Source organism: Leishmania mexicana, chromosome 20, assembly GCF_000234665.1.
Source record: "Leishmania mexicana MHOM/GT/2001/U1103 complete genome, chromosome 20".
Lineage (NCBI taxonomy): Eukaryota > Euglenozoa > Kinetoplastea > Trypanosomatida > Trypanosomatidae > Leishmania > Leishmania mexicana.
The window spans coordinates 3,163,570-3,185,452 of record NC_018324.1 but is presented as its reverse complement, the minus strand read 5'-3'; the positions used below and the strand labels follow the sequence as shown (position 1 = coordinate 3,185,452).

General features: G+C 59.8%; 5 protein-coding genes across 5 annotated transcripts; all 5 read right to left on the bottom strand.

The window, feature by feature from the left end:
• Window positions 1-1,745: 1,745 nt before the first annotated feature.
• LMXM_20_1250 (conserved hypothetical protein) lies at window positions 1,746-2,546 on the bottom strand (the record flags this gene model as incomplete). Its single annotated transcript, XM_003875139.1, has 1 exon — window positions 1,746-2,546. The coding sequence occupies one exon, from the start codon at window positions 2,544-2,546 to the stop codon at window positions 1,746-1,748; it is 801 nt and encodes a 266-aa protein (XP_003875188.1).
• A 1,321-nt stretch (window positions 2,547-3,867) lies between these two features.
• On the bottom strand, window positions 3,868-12,123 carry LMXM_20_1240 (conserved hypothetical protein; the record flags this gene model as incomplete). The annotated part of the gene is made up of 1 exon (XM_003875138.1): window positions 3,868-12,123. The coding sequence occupies one exon, from the start codon at window positions 12,121-12,123 to the stop codon at window positions 3,868-3,870; it is 8,256 nt and encodes a 2,751-aa protein (XP_003875187.1).
• A 3,344-nt stretch (window positions 12,124-15,467) lies between these two features.
• LMXM_20_1230 (conserved hypothetical protein) lies at window positions 15,468-15,869 on the bottom strand (the record flags this gene model as incomplete). Its single annotated transcript, XM_003875137.1, has 1 exon — window positions 15,468-15,869. The coding sequence occupies one exon, from the start codon at window positions 15,867-15,869 to the stop codon at window positions 15,468-15,470; it is 402 nt and encodes a 133-aa protein (XP_003875186.1).
• Window positions 15,870-18,529: 2,660 nt separating this feature from the next.
• LMXM_20_1220 (calpain-like cysteine peptidase, Clan CA, family C2) lies at window positions 18,530-18,970 on the bottom strand (the record flags this gene model as incomplete). The annotated part of the gene is made up of 1 exon (XM_003875136.1): window positions 18,530-18,970. The coding sequence occupies one exon, from the start codon at window positions 18,968-18,970 to the stop codon at window positions 18,530-18,532; it is 441 nt and encodes a 146-aa protein (XP_003875185.1).
• Window positions 18,971-20,191: 1,221 nt separating this feature from the next.
• Window positions 20,192-21,841, bottom strand: LMXM_20_1210 (putative calpain-like cysteine peptidase; the record flags this gene model as incomplete). The annotated part of the gene is made up of 1 exon (XM_003875135.1): window positions 20,192-21,841. One exon carries the CDS (start codon window positions 21,839-21,841, stop codon window positions 20,192-20,194), a length of 1,650 nt encoding a protein of 549 aa, XP_003875184.1.
• Window positions 21,842-21,883: the final 42 nt, after the last annotated feature.

Sequence of the window (21,883 nt, the reverse complement as noted above, 5' to 3'; positions counted from 1 at the left end):
GAGCGCCAGTGAGAGTGGGGGGGGGGCGCCCAAAAAAATACACGAAAAGAGAGGTGTGTGCAGGAGACGAGTGCAACGACAGGGAGGGAAAGGGAGAGAGGTTAAGAGACCAGAGAAGGCGGAAAGGTCGCAGAGCGTTTCGTATGCATGGACCAACAGTGTCACCTGGAATAGCGCAACCACAAGCACATCTATACACGCACACGCGCAGGCGTACACACACGCCATTCGTGCAAAAGGGTCATCAATGTCGTCGACATGCAAGGGCACAACGACTCACCAAACAGATTCTTTCGCTTTTACAACGAATTGCGTTCAAGGGGCCCATACGTGATTGGATGCCGCACCCTCTCTATCCTCTGCGCTCATAAGTGTCACCCGCCTTTCTCATGATGAGAAAGTCAGACATGCGTCGGTGATAACGCACACGCGTCACCGTTCAGTCGATAGTTGCTCTCACCCCTCATACTCGCTTTTGCCACTGACCCTCCTTCGACACAACGCACGCCCAAGTAGTCAGTGCACCCCATCGTAATTCCTCCCTCGCTTCCACGAAGCCAGTACGAGAGAGGGGGGGCGATGGATACGGATATGCGGCACTTGCCCTCAAAGAGAGAGAGGCTTGACGCATGCACGGGTTCGTATAAAAACAAGAGAAAGTAGGTCCGAAAAGGGGGAGGAGGGAGGGGGAGGGGAAGAAGTTGGAGTGTGAACATTATAAACAGCGCTTTCAGGTACCATGCACAGACAAGCATGACGGACGAAGCTGAAAACACGCAGAAAAGCATAATGGGAGGAGGAACCAAATGTCTACAAGCCTGAAAACAGTGCAGCTAACCCATCCCATCAGCGCATACCACTCTCTCCCACACACACACCTCTCTCTCTTCCATCAACGACAAGGGAAAGGGTCAGGTAACGATGACGCCGACACCACAGCAGAGGGAAAAATTCATTAGAGAAAAACGAAAAGTGAGTGTGCACTTGAAAAAAGGCGGGTGGCATGGTGACGTGGTGAGCACGAGAAGAAGCGGGGAGGGGGGGGGGCAAGACGCGCACCAATAGGGAAAAAATGGATGAAGGGAGTGGAGGAGGAGAAACAATAAAGTCTCAACAAGATACCATCGTCATCTGACACATACGCATGGGATTATCGCACGCATTGCTTACGTGGGTGTGCGCACGAGGGCCAGGCGCCTCATCGACCCCTCGGTATCTTACACGAACTGTATAGCGACGGGAGAGAAGAGAAGGAAAAGAAAGGAGAATCGAGAGCAGAGACACCAAAACAGGGCAAGAGAAGAACATTTTGTTGTTGGCGCAAAGCGAATCCGCCTAACATGCGCGCGTATCGCGTAAGCGTACAGCCTCGTCATATAAGTACGCGAAACCGCATCCAGCGTCTTCCTTGCCACGTCATCATCCGTCTTGTGATCTGCCACAGAAGCCTCTTCGACAAAGTGAACTTTGGTGTCCTCGTGCGTCATTTTCGTCTCAGCAAGCGCCGCAGCAGGTGGTGTCGTCGTGGTAACGGTTTTCTTAGCAGCAGCGGAAGCCTTGACCTCCTGGCCCATATCCACCGCCTTCGCCGGTAAATTTTCCTCAGCGGATGCGTCAGGGGACAGCATCCATCGGCTGCCGGGCCTTGTCGTACACCTCGGCTGCCGCAGTGTCCAGCTGCACGACTGTAATGCACTTGCCAAGCTTCCCACCCGCCTTAGCCGCTGCCACCGAGGCGAAGTCGCCTATGCACTAACGTCGGTGGCGACATTAATCGGACTCGCGTCGTAGCACGTGTAAAAGCCGTTGTATTCACCGCGCATGAAGCTCTGGGTCTCCCCTGGCGCCACATCCAGCACCAGCTGGCACTGGCCTGTCTCCTCATCGAGGGAAACCTGACGCGTGCTGCCGAGAGCCTTGATAGAGCTCTCGGGTCCGAAAATGGCAGAGATCCGCATCATGTACTCGGATGTGTCGTTGTAGAAGAGCCATATGTGGCGCTTGTCGTTCACCAAGCGGAACAGGAGGCCGTTCTCCACATCAAAGCAGCGGTAGACGTGATCGATGGGAAACTCCACGGCGGGGCCCGGACCAACGTACGGGGAGCTTTTGTCCACCATGAAGCGGGCCTGGCTCTCCTGGTGAATATTAGAAGTAAGCTGGCGTTGCTGCCCGTTAAGGGTGGTCGGCTTCTCCGCCTGCTGCTTGTCATCCTTTGGGGTGGGGCTGACAACCGACACATTCTCAGTAGTTGGAGTAGCAGCAGAAGGCTCTGCCTCCGCGCCCACGTTGCCCTCTGCCGGTCCAGCAGCGGAAGCCTTGCCCGATTCGGGCAAGATCGCACCCTGCAGCGCATAGTTGCCTGTGAACTCAGGATATAGCGAAACAGGCACGGAGGCAGTGGAAGCGGGCGCAGGTGGCGTCTGCATCGAGACTGGATAGCTCGCGCTGAACATTGGCACACCATCCGTATGAGCGGGTGCCACATCGGTCGTGTTGCCCCCGGCGTTCCTCTCGCGGATGCTCTTGCTTCCTCCACATCCCATCTTTGGTTTTCGGTTAGTGTCTTGCAGCAATCGATGGGCAAGAAAGCGTGACGGTGTGAACAGCGTCTTGACTGGATGGATGGAGGTGTGTGTGTGTGTGTGTGTGTGTTTGCAGCGTGCGCAGAAGCAGGAGGGGTCAAGAGAGAGGGAGGGAGGGAGGGTTGCTGGGGCGGGAAATCAGGACCGTCAAAGTACCAAAGCCACAGCCACCACAACGGCGACCAACAAGCAGAGCAAGGGAGCCACTGCTCTCGTAAGGGAGGAGGAAAGGGAGAGAAAAAACACCACAGGGTGTGAGGAAGCGGGGGGAAGAGGGAGGGGGGGAGCGCAACAACAAAAGTCCCGCAAAAACGCGGCAAACACGTTTCTCCGTGTTGCAGGGAGAGGAGTTGTAGCAGCAGCAGTACTAGTACAAAGAACCCGCTTATGTGTGGGCACGGGCGGGTGTGGAGAAGGAGGGGGAGGGGGGTATGTGAGTGAGCTTCCCCTGAAGAGATGGACGGCGGGAAGGAAGGTCCCACCGTGCTAGATGATGCGGGGCAGGCGCGAGAAGAGAGGAGGCACAACGCAAAAGAAAATGACGCAGACAAAGCCACCGCCGTGGATGTACGCGCGTGCGTGTGTGTGAGCGTTGCAGAGGGGGGCTGCGTACGCTGTGCGTTCCATACACACCGAGCCAAGACGATAGAAGAAGGAGTGGGCTGAGCTAGAGAAGAGAAGGAAAGGCATCAAGGGAGAGAGAGCGGCAGCTGCGGGTTTGAATGTGCGCGCATCACTGTCGATAAAATGGCGTGCCTATGCATGACAGCAAGCGGAGAGAGGGAGGGGGAGTGAGTGAACGTCGTTTGACAAACGCGTACTGCATGCACGGCCGCGCGTTTTAACTCGCCGCAAAGGACATGACAGAACTGATGCGCGCGGCTTCGTATGCGCCGCCTACGGTCCTCCATCCCTCATCCCCCTCTCTGCCCTTTCTCTTGTCGTTTCACGCTTCGGCGGTGTCTCCTTCCTTTCAGGCTGCCACGCCGCCCTCCTCATGCGCGCGCACACGAGAGCGACAAACACGCGGATGGGGGAAAGCCGGTGTAACAGGTGGCGCATAATGCCAGCAAAGCGAACAGAAAGGTCGGGGTCGACATCTCGGCCGACTCTTCTCGCGGGCCATCACAAAAAAAAAAATGAGCATTGTGCGGGTGCCGCAGCTCAGCAGGAAATCCTTCCGCTCTTCCTCCACCCCAGACCTCAATACTTTCGCGCGCACCCACGCAAACGTGTACGTACCGCCCCCCCCCCAGCTCAACGCTTCTCTCTGCGCTTCTCCTCAGACCAGGTCTCGTTCCAGGTACGCTGCGGCTGAGTTGAGATGCGGTGTGCCGTACAACCGCACAGTGCTGCCGATGCCGACGCCGAGGACAGGACTGAAGTCGTGAAAGCACGCGGCCCCGGGACCGCTGCTACCACCGCCACTCCCGCCGTTCGTGTCCTCGCTGCCGCCGCTGTCTAGTGAGAACTGATGCAGAAGAGAGGTTGTCGGTCGCCTTAGCGGTCCCTCACGAGGCAAGAGGCTGCCGTCAGCACCGTCTGCCCCAGCCAGGCTCGCCCGTCCGTCGTCTCTCCACGGCTGCACGAGCTGCAGTGATGAGGGAGTTGTCATGAGTGTCAGAAACCGCTTACTGCTCGAATGCGTGTCGAGCTGACGAATCATGCGAGGGGCGACAGCGGAGGCGGCGCGGGCCTCACTGGATGTGAGGTCTGTGGCATACGGGCTGTCGAGCGCCACGCCAAACAGAACGCACGGCTGCTTCGTATAGCGCCGATCCCAGACGGCCACTGTGCCGCCAGCGTACCCGGCCACCACCGCATTCGGGTAGCGCCGCGAGTAGCTCACCCGCAAACAGAAGGGTGAGACGAGGCCGCTCCTAATGCAGCAACGGAAAGACGGCAGAGACACGCCGCGTCGAGCCGCTCCGGTGACGCCGTCGCGCAAATCGAAGACGCATACAGGCATGCCATAACTGCCCACAACGTACTCGTACGGCGTGCATGGGTGGGCCATGAGGGCCGACACGGCTGTGGTATCCTCCGCAGCGGAGGCCAATCGGCCAGACACGGCAAGCCGCTGCTCGCTTCCCAAGTCCCAGGTGCTGACACCACCGTCCTCAGTACTCACGTACAGCAGGCCGGCAGGGGGTTGGTAGCTCGACACGCAGTGGTGCTGCTCCTCTCTCTGATCCAGCGGCATCGCTTCAAAGGTGGTCACGCGGCGGACTTCCCGGCGGTCAGCAAAGTCGGAGAACATCTCCACAGCACCGGTGCGCCGCACCGCGCACAGCATAGGGCGGTAGGCCGCGTCGACAAGGTGCAGGTCGCCGACCCCGTGGTAGTAGTGCAGGTGGCCGTGCCGGTACGAGGACGGTAGAGCGGCAGCGGCATTGGCGGCCTCGGCGCGCTCCATCCACATACCGGGCCGACTGCCGCCACCACCGAGGCCACTTGCCTCGTCACGGCGGTAAGCTGCAGTGTTGACATCCTTGCCTGTGCCGTACGCAGTGCGCGAGAGCCGACGCGCCTCCAGCTCCACCTTAGCAGCGGCAATGGCGCCGCCCGCGCGCCGAGCTGGGGCCTGACCATGCGGGTTGTATCGATCGTACATGTATCGAGGCTGCGCAACGCGCGCCATGGCGGAGTTGGCGCGGCCGACAACATCGCGCAGGAAATACTGCGCGCGAGCCTCCAAGACTCGAAGAGACGAAATAGGCCCTCTGTGCGCGCCTCGAGCTGTCGCAGAGCGCTCATAACCACCCTCACCCCCGTCATTGTTGGCTGCGTCCTGAGCCGCCTCCACCTCATCCGCAGTTGCCTTGCCGATAGGCTCGTACGACCACACGCTCAACAAGCCGCCTGTTGTCGATGTCACCACCATCGGCTCCGAGGGGTGGAAGAGGATGACATCCACGTTACCGGCCACACGCGAGAGGGACAAGGCGGCCGCACCGACGCCACCCCCACGCTGTGTAGCACTTGACTCTGGGGAGGAGCTAGACGACGCTGACGCGCCACGGCGTCCGTATCCAGGCACACCAGCCCGACCAATGTCACCTACCCCGACACACTGGAATGGGGCATGCGCACGCGTGGCCGTCGGCAAAGGTGCTGTGCTGCCGGCCGTCCTGCTCAGCTGCTCCCTATCACGCACCGCCAGCAGCGGTGCCCCGCTGCATCTCCCTCCGTCCACCACGCCAGCTGCGGCTTTCTGCGCAGATGCGCGGATGTTGCACTCTACGCGTTGATTGTACTCGTACAAGGCGTTCTCTTTTTCGAGGTTCATGGGGTGGCGTGGGTCGCTGTCGTCCATCTCCTCCAGCATGAAACGCTCTAGGAAGCTGAGGGCGCCGTAGGCAAAAGTCATCATGGCGGTACTGTCTAGAGTCCACAGCGGGTGCAGCGCGAAGGCCTCCGCGTCGAGGAGCATGCTGGCCATCACGCTGCCACCGACGACGCCCTCGCTGCCCACCTGCAGCTCAGACGCAAAGTAGTCATCCCCATCCTGCGGCCCGACACTACTCTTGCCGGCGCCGCGACGACGAGAAGTGACCGTGGACGACATGCCGCCACGAGCTCCGGTGCGCACGGCGAAGCCACCCTGGCCGACCTCCGTGTCACCGCTGCAACGAACCCCGCGGATGCTGCGCCCTCTCTTTTGCCGTGTGTCGTCACCGCCGTCGTTGACCTCATCGCCCTCCTTTCCCCCGACTGCACCCGCAGCCTCAATACGGTAGTGTGAGTGCGGACGCAGTGGCGACATGGGGGACGCAGTTGCCCCCTCTGCACCGTTGGACGACGCGATGCGCAGCAGTCGCCCAATGAAACGGCGCAGCACTGCAGGGTGCGGCTCAGCAACATCCTCCAAGTCCACAGCGGACGCCGCGGCAGCAGTGGCGCTCCAGTGGCCAGCCTCGAAGTCGCTCGACATCGGCATGGGGGAGGCGCCTATAGTACGCATTCCGAATAGCGACCTTGCAGCGGGGCCGCCGCCATGCGCCTCCGTCTCCTCCCTCACGTGGAGCAGCTGTTTGAGCGGCAAGTACGTGGCGAGGTCGCCGCCGGAAACTGCAGATGACGCCTCTAGCTCCTCTCCACCACATCCTGGCCCGCCCTCTCCACTAACGCTATGGTGACGATCGACGTGGCGATTGCTCTGGCGGGAGCCAGACGGGTGGTGTTGCCGACGTTGGTGGCCGGGGTAGTGGTGACGGCCTGCCCCGCTGTAGTCGTCGTCTTCCGCGACGGGGGACGGCGAGGCGCGGCGCTGAGGGTCCATCATGGTGTAGTCGTCGTACCACGACTGACGAAGAAAACTGAACTCCTCCAGCACCACGCGCCGCACATATGTGCGCACGTACGGGCAGGTGTCTTGGGTGTGCTCGAAAAAGAGGCGCACGAGGTTGCTAAGGGGGGGCAGGTAAGCCTGCAGTCGGCGATGATCCTGTGGCATGATGTGATGTCGAAGGCTGCCGCCAAGCACTAGAGAGTCCACACCGCCTCCAGTGGCGGAGTCGCTCACCATGCCGACACGGGCAGATCGGGCAGCGGGCACCAGCACGTTGCTGCGGCGGTGAGAATAGATGGGCCCCGGTGTGACGACGTGCGGGCCGTGATACGACACGGACACGGTGAGCGGTGCCCAGACGCTGTGGGCGGACTGCTGCTGGTGCTGCGGTGACGGGGCGTTGCTGCCGTGCGCGCGGAGGGAAGTCTGCTGTCCGCCACCTCTGCAAAGGTTTTTGTCCCCAAAGATGGACGGTGGGGGCGGGGGCTTGCCCTTGGCGGCCAGCCTGAACCATCGATACATCCACTGGGCCACGTACTGCCCAATCTCCTCTACGGGAATGTCCTCGCGCAGCTGCGCAAACAACCAGCGATACGCGGTGTAGGCCATGCGTGTCGCCTCAAGTCTCAGATCCGTGTTCATCTCGGACATGCGGACTGGCAGCCCGTTCAGACGATGCAGCTGCAACTCGGCGTAGTGGGCCCGCGAGACCTGACTCGGCGCAGGCGAGATGAGCACCATCATGAAGCAGCGCTGCGCTGCCCCGCGCAGGATAGACGTGTCAGAGTACATGAAGTGGAGCAACGCCGGCGCCGCAGCATGCAAACCTGCCTCGAGCACCTCGGCAGACGTCTGCGGCACGTCCTGCACAGTGCCATCCAGCGGGGGGCTTAGGGAAGGCGGGTCAGGTGGTGTTGCTCCGGGGAAGGAGGCACCGACGTCTGCGGGTGAGCTGCCGAACGGCACACCCTCCTCCTCCCTCTCTGTGTTGTGGTCTTCACCCTCTGCGGCAGGGGCAGTGGTGGGCAGCTTCCAGCTGCACAGGAGCGACACGAAAAGCGTCAGCAAGGTCAAGTGGTAGGTGGTGGCGATGAACACCGGCGGTGGTGCCATGTGCGGTGGCTCGTCGCCTGCCTCGCAGAGTGGCGTTGCGGGTCGTTGAAACCGCAGCGCCGGCGGCGGCGATGAAGCGTGCAGCTTCTGTGAGAACGATAATACACGAGGGATTGGCGGTGCTGACGTCGCACCCGCTGTGGCAACCGGAGCCGTTGGTGTCTCGGTTGCCGCTAGCCACAGCGGCGCCTCCTCTTGCGCTTGCTGTAGCAGCTGGCAGCAGAGCTGAAACACGCCGCGCTGATGGCATGCCTCCCGGCCGTCATCGCTGTGCAAGGCAATGAGCGTCAGCAACGACGCGGCCATCATGCGCTGGCCGTACGGGGTGGCATAAGGGCCCAGTACGTTGCTCTGCCATGCCCCTGGTGCCTCATCACCGCCAGCTGACGACGTGGACAGTGGCACCTCCACCGGGCACTGGAGTATCTCCGCGCAGGCCTTCACCGCCACGTCCCGCTGCTTCGCGGACCCGATTAGCTCGGGGTCGGCGTAGCAGCTCTTGCAGTAGATGAACAATGTAGCCGGCATCAAGAAGCGTAGGTCGGGTCGACTCCAGTAACGGTCCAGCACAAAGCGGTAGACATTTGCCTCGGCACACTGTAGCACCGCTGCCGGGCCACAGTCGACAAGTCGGCAGACCAGCTCTGTCGCCCTCTCACGGTGGGCAGCGACCAGCAGCGCCTGCAGCAGCAATGGCATCCGCTCCATGAACGGGAAGGTTTGCTGTGGCGGGGGCGCCTCTGACCCTGCTGTCGCTGTCGCCCCCGTAGAGGAGGAGCTGTACAGGTTCCCCAGAGCTGCAGTACTCTCTATCGGGTCTGCGGGGCGGTACAGCTCTGCGGTGTAGTGGAAAGAGGCGGCCTGGCCAGAGGTGGTGGTGCTAGTGAAGAGGTTTGTAATGTACTCTGTTTTGCGCACACCAAGGTGACTAGGGGGGCCCTGCGTGACCGCCCTTGAGAGGGCGGCTGCGGGCAACACCGCCGCCTCATCGCTCGCAGCGGACGCCGCTGGCACCGCCGCGATGGTGGTGGCATTCGATATTCGCTGGTATCCCCCGAAGGTGACAGTGGCGCGCGATTCCAGCCGCTTTGGCATGCGGGAAGCCACCACAGCAGCACCCTCAGGTGCCGTGGGGCGCTGCTTGCGGGGGTCCTGGCAGCGAGTCGAGGCGTGAGGAGGGAAGGTCACCGTCGTGTTCTGCGTGTTGTGGTCCCAGGCCAGGCCGGCAGCGGCAGCGGCGCTCTCAGAACTGTTAGGCAGAGCGACAGAAGATCTGGAAGCCACCGTCAGCCGCGCGAGCCCGTCAGACGGTGGCGAGATGGCGGTGGCCTGTTGTGGTTGCTGAGGCGCCCGCGGATAGGAAGAATGGAGAGTGTTGGCGTAGCGGTCAGCGATACTGCTCAGAGGAACTCTGACGGTCGCACCACGGCCGCCTCTGCCTTGTACACGTCCCGCGGTGGGACACACAAACGGGCGGCGTCTCTCACGTCCGACCTCTCCAGCCTCATCCCGACCATCTGCACCAGGGGCAGTTGTCCTAGTGCCGCCCCACGCCGCGGAGGTCGACGAGCGCAGCTGCAGCCCCCACACGCCAGCCAAGTAGGCCCGTGGCAGCTCAAATGACTGTTGTGTAATGCCGTCCAACATCACCTGCAGTCCGAGCAGCTCCTCGGCTAGGAACGGTGGTATCACCACCGCGGCGTCGTCCGGCAGGGACGGTAGGCAACTCGGCTGCGCCTCTCCCCCCGGCGACGCGGCCGCGGCCGGAACGGTGTTGCTGACCTCCACGGCCAGGAGGTCGGGACGGCTGTACTTCCACGACGTCACCTGCACATCCAGCCAACTGCGGAACTCCAGGACACTCGCACAGTGTGGCGGGGCGGGCCGGACTGCGCGGAGGAGCGAGACGCACGAACGCTCCACGATGTTGTCCCACGTGCTCCACAGCCTGTGCGAGTGCGTCGCTGGCACGGGCGGGTAGACACTGAGGCACCCGCCCAGTCCACCGACGATGATGCGCTCTGCCAGCAGATAGCCTCGAAAGAGCGGCGCGACGTAAACGTCCTCGCGGAAAAGCCGAGAGTACTGTGGGAGGGAGAGGGTAGACCACGCGATGCACTCGGTAATGCACTGCAGGTACCACTGCAGCTGACCAAGCGGCGTTTTCTTGTCCGTCAAGGTGCCAGGGAAGAGGTGGAGAATGAGCGGGTGCAACGCTTGCAGCTCAGGGCGCTCCGCAACAAACCACAGAATGGCCATGCGCAGCGGGGTAGTGAGACAGCTCGTGAGGATATCGGAGGGGAGGCGTGGGTGGTGACGCAGGGCCCCGGTATCACCGTCGCACATGGCACGGCCGCCCCCCGCTGCACCACCGGCGGCAGCGCCGACACCCATCATGCCCGCGTCACCACGGCCGACATTCATCCTCGACCGCATGGCGCTGCTGACACTGCCACTAGCGCCACCATTGCTGCTGTCAGTACTCCCGGTAGCGCCGATGAAGTAGAAGTCTTGCAGGATGGTACTTTGCGGCGGCGCAGCAACGTCTATCCCACCAGGGCCGAAGTGGCCGCCGCAGTGGAGCGGGTCGGCGGGGACCGTGTCGAGGTTGCTGCCTACACGATCGTAGCTGCTGGTGATGCGGCCCGCTTGACCATCGGTCGGCGCGTCCAACTCCACTGCGCTTACCTGGCGACTCGACATGAGCTGGTACTCGCGCGAGGAGGTGAAGTAGCGCTGCTGATGCTGCTCCTCGCACATCCGTATGTAGTAGTTCAGGATCTCGCCAGCCTCGGCGCAGTCCGCCACGAAGACCAGCGGGAACCCGACACGGCTGCGGAAGGTGTCCAGGGACAACTTACTGTAGGGCGGTCCCGCGTACCCCGTGGCGCTTGGCCCTATGTTCACCAAATACAAATTGCCCCCACGCGGAGGCGGCACCCCTCGAGCGACGTAGTGAAAAATAACCTTTGCGCTGCCGGCGTCTTTGCGGGCGTCGCTGAGGGCCTGAATGAGGTCAGAGGGGCGCGCGTTGGCGCAGCACGTCGTCGGCAGCGGTCGCGGCGCCAGCCCTTTGTATTGCTCGCTGAGCCGCTCCGACAGCAGCGCCAGGACGGCGCTGCTGTCGCCGAAGATGAAGGCGGGCGAGCGCCACATGAAGAGCGGAGACCATGCCTCCGCCTCAGGAGAGCTCATTGACGGAATCCCGGCCGCTTGGCCGCCGCCCTTCTCGTCTCTTAGCGCCCCTTCCGCGTTCTCCACGACGGACGTCTCCACGTTCAGCGCAATGCATAACCTCTTGGAGTGCGTCATAGAGACCGTCGTGCGAGAGGCGATAGCGCGAGGGCGGTACGCTGCGCCATGCTGCAGGAGCAGCTCCTCATCCCAACGTACGCCGTGGAGCTCTTGATGCAGCCAGCACTCCTGTACGAGCTGCGAGTCCCAGCGGTGGAGCTCTGCCTCGAGTACTTCGGTGTCTGAGATCGGCACCAGGCACGGCAGCGTCGGAGATGCTGATGGCGACGGCGACGGCGACGGCGACAGTGGTGATGCCTCGCTCCGGTACTCCGCGCGGCTGTCTTGAGTTTTAGTTGGAGAGCCTAAGGTGGTGGACAGTGATGACGTAGGCGTCGAGCTTCGCGATGCCAAAGTCGTGTTGTTCGGCTCTGCAAACGTGTTGGACTGCGACAGTGGTGTGTTTTGTAGGAGGGGTGACGCGACCGACGTGCGATGTCCACTACACGGGAAAGTTCTTTGGAACTCCATTGTCATGGGAGACGGCGTCGGGTCTGGTGGAAGAGACACACGCCGAGAGCGGCCAGCGGTGTAGACACCGGGAGCGACAAAGGGCCGTCGTTGTAGCTGTTGCTGCTGGGCCGGCTGCTCCTCGCGTGTGTACGCTACTTCAGCGGAGTACAAGGCGACAGGGTCATCTTCCCCCGGCACCTCCGCGTCAGTCGGTCTTGCACCTCGGCCATGGCTGCCAGTCGGAGAGGTCATGGCCAAGAGAAGCTCCTGCACATCCATGTCTGTGATCTCACCCAGCGATTCCATGTCCGGCACCGAGAGTACCATCCTCAGCGGGGAATCGGCGTGGTGGCGCCCTGGCCAGGTCGGTGACGAAGCAGCCGACATTGGCACCCTAACCAAAGTTAGCAATGCGCGAGCGAATATAGGCGATGAAGAGAAAACGGATGATCTTGACAGCGGCAGTGAAATCGCCAAGACACGATAAAGCGCGCTGCTGCCCTTTTCTCTTGCTCTCAACTCCCTGGATGCTGCCTCCCCCCCTTCCTTGTGTGTTTCTGGCCGGCGGGTACTCTTCCACACCCACCCGCCAACCCACTGGCAACGATGGAAGGAGAGGGAAAGGGAAGTGAAGGAGGAGGTCGTCCAAAGCAGGACAGTGGCCGTGACGGAGGAGGAGGGGGGCCACTGGGTGTGCGAGAGGTATGGGATGGGGGGCACGGAGGGAGAAGACAGCCCGCCTCGCACCTCCTCTTCACGCACACACACGAGTGACGGAGAGAGGAAGTTATCCAGCTGAGAGGTACTGGAATGTGAAGAGGAGAAAACGCGCGCGAGAGAGAGCGATGGGGAAGGGGGTAGGGAAAAGGCAGCAGGGCGAGAGAGAGGCTAGCCCTTCATGTGCACTTCCATACCATCATCGCAACGTGCAATCCGAAGCTTCTCCATCCCACACACACCCCTTACCCCATCCATGACGCAGAGGGGGATACAGACACTGGCATGGAAAACAAGAGGGGTGAAGAGGGAAAAGTCAGCAGCCATCTACGCCACAAGACCTCGCACTCATCTCCACGATGCTTCGCACGTTTGCAGAGCTGCTGGGGCCGCTGCTTTTTTCGTCATTCCAACCGTCTTGTGTTGTCGCTATCCCACTCGAACGCGTAACGCAGCGCACGGTCCCTCACACACACCCTCCCTTCCGCCGTGGCGAGTGGCCATCAAAGAGCAGAGCAGAGAAAGCGGCACATGTGATGGGGAGGAACGGGGAAGGAGTCGGAGAAACGAGAGCCTGAGAGGCCCGCGAACCGCACGTGTGCCGCCGCTCCTTGCCAGAGCGCCAAAGGCACAGAGCAAAACACAGAGAGGAGGGGGCACAACTGCTTGCGAGAGCGTAGGAGGGACGACTCGCACGCGCGACGTCGATGACGGCGGCCACAGTAATCAGCACACACACACACGCGCGCATAGAGCAAGAGAGGGGTAGGTGCATACACACACGCACACAACCACTTCTTCAGTGGTCGGAAGTTCAGAAAGAGAAAGAGGAGAAAAAGACGTGGCAAAAGACAAGCGCACGCACAAACCACAACGCTGAGCAAGGAGAAAGGGAAAGAGTGAGAGACAGCACCGAAGACACGCCACGGAGTCACTACCCCGACTTTCCTCTTTCCGTATCGCCCCCCCCGCCTCATCCTCGCATGCACGTACGCCCTTGTGCACATTCTCGCCTCTTGTCAAGTTCGATGGCGGTGTCGGTATGACAGAGCGCGCAGAGAGAGGAGGAAGAAAAGAACGAAAAGATGCCATACAGGCATGGACCCCAACAAACGTAGGTACGAAGATGCGCGCCAGAGGGGCAAACAAAGACGCCCGCTCGCTTCACCTATTCGTCTAATTCCTTCTGTTTGGCAGTCCTTCCCTATGCGTCTCACAAGGACCCTTTTCAGCCTTTCTCGCAAATCGCACATGCAAGCTGCTACGTACTGCCTGGACCCTGTCCCCCTTCTGCTTCACTACGCCACCTCATCCCTACCCAGCCGAGCGCGTTCCCTCGGCAACACTCGTGACCGTCCCCACGGTGATCACTACACGTATCTGGCGACACACGCACACATGCACGACGCGCGTGTGCCTCGCGCAATCGACGAGGCAGTGCAAACGTGTGTGTGGGTGTGTGTGCGCGTACATGGGAGTGTGGAGAGGGAGGAAAGCGAAGGAAAGCACCTTGCACCGAAGGGCGGGTGAGGGTGCCCCCCCCCGTCCGACACCATTTCCATGCAAAACAAGGATAATAGTGGCAACAGCCAAAAGAAAAAAAATGAATGGGAGGAGAAGCGAGGAGCAGCGAGAGGGAGAGGGAGAGGGAGAGGGAGACGGGGGGTGATCCTGAGTGCATTCCCCCGCCGTCTGGCGAGGAAACATAGAAAGTAGGGGGAAAGGGTGAACAAGGAGACAAAGGCAGCGCAGGACGCGAAACCACAAAAAAGGAAGAGACTACAACACGAAAAAAATAAACGAAGGCCACCCACGCCCACGCCCACACACAACAAATATCTGCGCAACACACTGAAAGCGTGCACGCAGTGAGCAGGCAAGCAAGGGAGCTAGAGATAAAAAAGGAAGCTATATGAGCACACACACACATACACATGTAGACACATATGCGCACACAGAGAGCGACATAGAAAGCACATACATTCATGTACGGTCATAAGAGGCAAGAGATGGTGAGATGCAAACACAAGCAGCTGACCAGCCCACTCGTACTCCCGCACGTACACAAGCGCACACACACACACAGAGAGAGAAGCACGCGCTTGTGAAGCAATAAGAGATAAACCGAAAGGGAAAGGAAAAAAAGAGAGGCGCAACCATGCGCAGGTCACAGACGTTCACCTGCACACGCATATCCATACATACATGGATGTGTGCACATAGACAGCTACGCGAGCCTCGAAATAAAGCAAGATAGACAATGCGAGACGACCAAGTATCAACGACAGCGCCGACGGCGCTCATGAGACCACAAAGACACACAAAAAAAGAAATAAGCGACATCCATGCAGAGGGGGGGAAAAAGAAAAAGTGTGCAAGCAAGCAAAGATACGCAATCACCCGCACACACGATACGCCTGCGGCATCAACAAGGAAAGAGAGACACACACACACATGCACAGCCTCGAGCATATGCGCAGGAAGATAGTAACGAAGGAGAAAAACGATGACTCTGGGTCCTATCGACCACGTGCGTACAGCGGTCGGAGAAAGAATAAAGAGAGAGAATGGTAGCGGAAAACGGTGGAAAGAAAGGGTTGAGAATGGGCGTAGAAGAAACGACGGGGACGCCGCAGGAGAGGGGAGAAAAATAAGGACGTTGCATCACCCTGAACACGCGCGCGAGCTCTCAAATGCGCCAGTGAGCGTCAACAGTGCCGTTTGTTGTTGTCTTTTCATACCCACGTCTGTATCCTGCGCACCCCATTCGTTCCGTCCTCTCGTGCGCCTCCCACCCTCCCTTGTCATGCGCTGCGGCACCTTTACGGTCGCCAGGGCTGCCACCACAGGAATCGAGCAACGGGAAGGGGAGAGAGGGTGGAGGAGGAGGAGCACAGTGTATACCGTAAGGACAATTCATGGGGAACGAGGTTCTGTCTGTATGTGCGTGTGTGTGTGTGTGTCGATGATGCTCCGCCTACCGGTCCTCCCTTTTCTCGCCAGATAGTTATCATCTAAAGGCGGTACCCACGCTCATCCTCAGCCGTGCGGGCTTCGAGCGTGTCGACGCGCCACCCCGTCACCGACCCCTCAACGAACATCTGGGTCTCGAGCGGGCGCACATCCACCTCGCAGAGATACTTGCCAAAGTCATCTTCGTTACCCTCATCTGGGTCATCGATGCGGAAGGCGGTGGTGTCGCCCAGCGGCACTATCTGCGAGTCGTAGTCGAAGAGGACGGCTACGTGAATGATAAGCTCCTTGCTATCGTTGTAGAAAGCCCAGCGCCTGGCCTCCGTGTCGGCGATGCGGTAGAGGATGTTGCTGAACATCGCGTATGTCTTAGTCCCCTTGACGGTGGGCTTTCCGTTCTTGAAGGTTACCGGTGCGGCCTCCTTGGAGATGCCGGACCCCATCGCGATGCCGTGATACCCCTTCTTTGGGGGTTTTGCGGTGTCGATTCAATGGACGAAAACAAGGGGGGGGCGACAAAAAGGGAGAGAGAAGAGCCGCAGTGCACACAAACACACCGAGATGCCGCTGTAAATGTCTGAAGGCGGCGCTGGTTGAGGTGCTGGGGTGGAGTGGGGAGGGGGGAAGGAGTGGTGTGGAGCGGAGTGGAGCGGACAGGCCAGAGGGAGGAGGGAGGGAGGTGGATAAGCAGCCGTCCGAACAAGGGGAAAAGAGAGAGCGCGAAATAGAGGTGAACGTGCAGCGAACTGTGCGTGTGTCGGTGAGGGGGACAGGAGGGGGTAGGGGGGAGAATGGTGAGGAGGGGGGATGCAGTGATGTGAGAAGAGGGAGGTAGATGGAGAGGGGTGCACCCTTGATGCATTTTCCTCGGATTCACACAGCCTCTCAGAGAGTGAGCAAGGGGAACATGTGCAAGTGACACGGGTGTCCACAAATTGTAGGCGATGGTCTCGCCCAACTACACTGGGGACATCCGTGTGCCATGCAGGTCTTCTTGACGCACGACGAGCAGTGCCTTTCTCAACAACGATGCATTGCACACAAGGTCGACCACACATGTCACATGGCGGTTCGCATTCGCCTCTTGCTCGCATGCACAACGCGTCTTGCGAGAGGGGGCGGGTATCGCCTCCTTGGAGTCCGTAGATGTGGCTTGCGTCCCTCGTTTTTTTTCTTTTCGTGCCAGCGTTGCCGCCCTTGACGACATCTTGCATGCACACACGACCGACAATGTGGGAAGCTTGGGAGAGGGCGAGAAGCGGAGGGAGGATGAAAGGAGATGAATGCAAGGGAAACAAATATATATATAACGGCGAGAGCAAAGGAAACAAGACACAGCACTCGACCCCACCCACCCGAAATCATCCACCCACGTACAAGAGAGAGAGAGGGCATAGCCATAGAAAAGAGAGAAAAGAATAGGCGTTTCCCTGAAGGAGGAGAGCTGGAAATTGAGAGAGAACGACTCGGGGAGAAGCCTCATTCCCATGCATCACTGAGCACATAGAGGCACACGCACACACACACAGAGGGAGAGAGTTACACGTACACCTCATGAGTACACAGATAAGGAAAGCGAAATGAGGTAAAGAGCGGAGCAAACAACACACGCACACGCAAGACAGACAACAGCTCCCCTCCCTCCCTCCTAAAATAGAATAAAAACATGAGATATGAAGCATAACGAAGAAAATCATCAGCAGCCACCACCACATGCACAACACCGCCCAACATCAACATTAGGCGTGTGCAACACATAGAGAGAAAGAGAGGAGTGAGGGAAAGGGAGGAGAAGCAACAGCAGAACATCCGCGATCATCAAGATCATCATCTGATGGAGAAACGCCGTACATAAAAATCCTGTTCTCAAGGCGCCCATTCTGCAATAGAGCATGCGCTGAACACCACTCAGCCAGACCCGTCACAGACTCCGCATCGCGTGGTGAGAAGCAGGGGTAGACACGCCTAACAGCCGCTCCCCGCATCATGCCGGTCCCCGCCTGGTGCGTCCTCCCCTCGGGGTGGCTCAGGCCTCCCCACACCGCTGTGGGCAGCGTGAGGGCCGGGGGTGGGATGATATACGCTCGAGCCACGCTGACGCTCCGCCCATCATGTGGATGGCGCAGACGTGTTCACCGTCTCACTGTCGCAGGCCGCTCCAACGCAACGCCATCCACGACCTGGCCGTGTCAGCACCAGAGGTGGTTCTGCGTTGGCAGGGATAGAGGGGCTGCTCGGCTTCACCACCGAGTGTGTCGGTAGTGGACCCGGTGGGATACGACGCACTGAGCGGTGTCCACACGTCATGAGGGGGTGCCGCCGTCCTGGCAAACAAAAGAGTGAAAGAAAATAAAAATAAGCGATGGCAGCAAAGGGCAAGAACACACAAGATGAAAAAGATGAGGGAGAAGAGGCTGCGCACATAGATGGAAAAATGAAGGAGTCTGACAAACCTTAAAAAAGAAAGCAGACACACATGGTAGAAACATATGAAAAAGAGAAGAGCTGAAGGCGAGTACATCGAGCGGCGTTCTTTCCGCTACCGCCGTTTTCTTTCTTGCCGTGTTGCTGCTCTGCTTGCCACTTGTATCCCCTCTCCCTTTTCTCTGTGGAGAGCGAATTGGTCATTGTTTAGCTGCCGTTGTCTTTCGACGTCGAGTGGCGGAGCGGTGTCACAGACAAACTGTGGGAGCACATGAAAAACACAACAGGCAACAAGCAGATGAACACACCACTACGGATACGCTATCGAACAAAGAAGAAACACCTCTGCCGACCCCACCACCACCAACCATCTCGCCTCTCGCATCCGCCTGGAAGTGAATAGGCGGTCACACAGAAGAGACAACGAGGACACGCCCCCCTCCCCCGCACACACACGCATGCATGCGTACACAGAGAGAGTCGGAAGAGCATCGCCGGCGTGCACACACAAACGCGGAGGAGATGAGGCAGGCGAGCAACCAATGGCAAATACAGGAGAGAGAAGAGGACGGACACACCCACAGGCACCAGCATCACCTCCTCCGCTTTCTGCGAAGACGTGAAGAGACACGTGTGTGGAGAAGGAGGTGACTCCACCACATCTTCCCCGGGAGAAGGCTTAAAATTGGCTGCTTTTGGGTGCCTCGAGACGGCGGTAGTAGGCCGCCTCATCCATCTCCGGGTGCTGCGCAAAGTACTCCTCCGACAGCGGCAGTGCCTCGAGCTTGCTCTCGTAGCCGTCGATTGTGCCCTGCACAAAGTGCCTCGTCTCCAACGGGTAGACGACCATCTCGGCGAGAATACCGTCATCCTGAATCTCGAACTTGGTGTCGCCCACCGCGTTCAGCTGACTATCGGCGCCAAACAGGTACTTGATGTGAAACTCGTAGTCCATCGAGTTGTTGTAGAAGGCCAAGCCGCCCTCCTCCTCGTCGGTAATGCGGTAGAGAAGTCCGCCGAAGAGCGCCTCCTTTGTCCCCCTCGCCTTGGGCTTCGTGTACATGTATCCCTTCGTAGGGTCCTGATCCCCCACGGTGTCGGTCGAGTTGAAGCAACCCATGACGTCCCAAGGAAAAAGATGGGCAAGAGAGAGGAGAGACCGGGCGGACACGTGCCCAAAGAAAAAGAGAATCACGTACACCAATCATAAAAAAAAGGATGGGTGCAAACAGAGAAATGAGCAGCGCGACTTGCCTCGCCCGATGCAAATATCAAGCCGAAAACGGCGCCGTGTTAGCTGAGACGGAGCTTGTGTAACGGTGCGCACTGGATGGAGTCGGTCGCAGAAGAGAGCAGAGGAAGACGATCGAAAAGAGGGCGTGAGCTGACGTGATCCCTGGATCCAGGGCTGGTAAGAAGAGAGTTCGATCGTGTTGATGTAAGGTGCGTGCGCAGGTGTGCCTGTTTTTGTTTCTGGAGATGGGGAAGGCGGATATCATGCGCCATGAGACGTACACGCGCAGAGAGAGAGAGCGATCAGCAGAGTTGCGTTGAAAGAAGGATGAGATCAGCACAGGGAGACAGAGACATCGACTCGAGTCTGTGTAGTGAAAGCGAAGAAAAAGACGCCTGACTGCCGATCATCTGATGTACAGCGTAGCCACTCGATGTGCAGTACGCGAGAGAACATGTGTTTGTGTGTATGTTTCTTTCCAGCTACATCGCATCCCCCCGTGCAAGCCTTCATGAGGTTGTCCATGTACCACAGGGCTGCTGTGCAAAAGCGGAGTGGAGCTCGTTTCCTGCGGCCCTTTCGCCCCCTCCTTTCTCCAAGAGACGAGTTGGACCCTTGACCTCACCCGTCACCGCCCTGGGCAGCAGTCCCCTCTTGCGCGAACGCAAGGACAGAAGCCAAGCACACACAAAAAGAGCCCAGCCGCCATTATCGCCACATTCCCTCCCACAACCACACCAACGCCCCAACTGCAACACGTGCCGCTGCGGTTGCGTTCGGGGGGGGGGGGGCTGGAGGCAAGCCTGGAAGAGGACGTGCGCGATGAGGAGGCCGGCGGGGAGGGTGCGCAAAGAAAAACAAATCGGTGGTGTGCACATCACGGAGCGAAAACGGAGATGAAAAGAGACATGACGAGCAGAGAGAGCGTATGCGAGGTGGAGGAAAACAGATTGCACTCAGCCAAGTCCAGTGCAATGAGAGCCCGAGGGGCAGCAACGACGAAGAGAGGCGCTGCACCGCCAACGGCGGTGCACCCACGAGTCGGGATGAGAGAAGGGCAGAACAAAAAGGCCCTTGTGCTACGACGTGAGCGCATGCGCATCACCGTCACGCCTGAGCAACATGACCAAACTCGTCCACCGGTGTTGCTTCCCGCTCTGACACTTCCGTGTGCATGTAAGTTTTTGGGAAGGCCGCGTGAGGTGCCTTGGCCTGGAAGATGGTCGCCACCGACTGCACGTCGCTGCCCAGAGAAAACGACATGCGGTTCCGAAAGGCTCCGGATGTCGGCGGCAGATGGTAGAATTCGGCTCGCCACCCGTTTTCTCCTGCTGGTTTTTCTTGGAAGAGACCAAGCACATACGGCAGCCGTGGAGGATGCGGTGCCGGGACATTCGCGCCGCCATCAGCAGCGGCAGCAGCGTTGGGCAGCTGGGGTGCGAGGACCCGAGGGATCAGCCAGTATGGCGAGTCCTCCGGTGTCAGTGGGTAGAAGAGACTCGCGTCGAGCGCTTGCATAAAGGTAAAGCGCGTTGTCGGATTGTCAGGGTCGGTCTGCGAGTTGCGCACGACCTGGAGCACGCCAGCTTCCTCTCGCGCCAGCGTGAGCATGATGGGCGGGTATGTGCTGGCGTCCTCCGTGTCTGTCGCCGCCAAGGATCTGTCCCCGACTGTGTCGCTCATAGAGAGCATGGCACCCATGAAGGTGCGCGCCGCGACCGACACCCGCACGCACACAGATGGGCAGGTGGTGTCGAACACTCCTTTTACGCGATAGTCGTGGTGAAGGGGGAGCCGGAACATGACGCCACACCCGGAGAAGTGCTGGTACACCTCTGACCACTCTACCCAGATGTACTGGTTGCGGCGACAGGCGCACGCGGTAGTGGTAGCGCCAGAAGCCGTGGTGGCTGTCTGCGGCGCCGCCGGTGCCGCTGATCTGTCTCGGAGATCGCTCTTTGACGGCGTCATGCCGCCACTGCCGTCTCGATGTAGGCACTCCTGCATGTGACATGCCGTGGCAACCTTCGGGCACTGCTCCCAGAGGGGACTACCACACCGCCACTTTCCTTTCCACCCCGCTGCGTCTCCCCACGGATTCCGCACTTGGAGCAGCGTCAGCTCGGCACCAAACGAATTGGCGTTAAACCGCAAGATGCGCATGACGGGGTACACCATCCCAGCAAGGAGCCCGTGAACCGTGCCTGCATCAGCGCACGCGCCGCGTCCGGAAGCCCCCGCCGCTGAAGGCAGAGACACCTCTGCTCGTGAGATACCTACGTCGGTCTGGCGTATCACACCATCAAGGTCGAAGCGGGGGGCCGTGTGCAGGATGACCTGAAACCCGTACCGGTCGTACCCCATGAGTCGCGACGCGAAGCTGGACGACACTACAGAAATGTCGTTGAAGTGTGCGATGTCGTAGCGGGCGCACGGCCAACCAGTGAAGTCACGCAGAGCCATGAGCGGGTCGCCAGTGATGATGTTAGAGTAGCCGCCACGCATCTTAGCGTACACCTTCTCCAGCAGCGGCACCCACAGCTCCCGCACATCGCGGCGACTCTGCGCGCAATTGATGTAGCTGCCGCCCTCCGTGATGGGGAAGTAGTCGTCGACCACGACGCTGCGCCACCACCCTCGCACGTTTAGCGTCACGCGATACGCGCCGAGGAGCTGTTCGGCGGCCCCTTGTTGCTGGCTGCGAGGGTGGCGGAACATGCGGAGGAGGTGGTGCGTGTGCTCCGCGACCGCCGCCATGGCGCCAATCACCCAGCTGTCGCCGAGCTCGCCGGGCTCGAT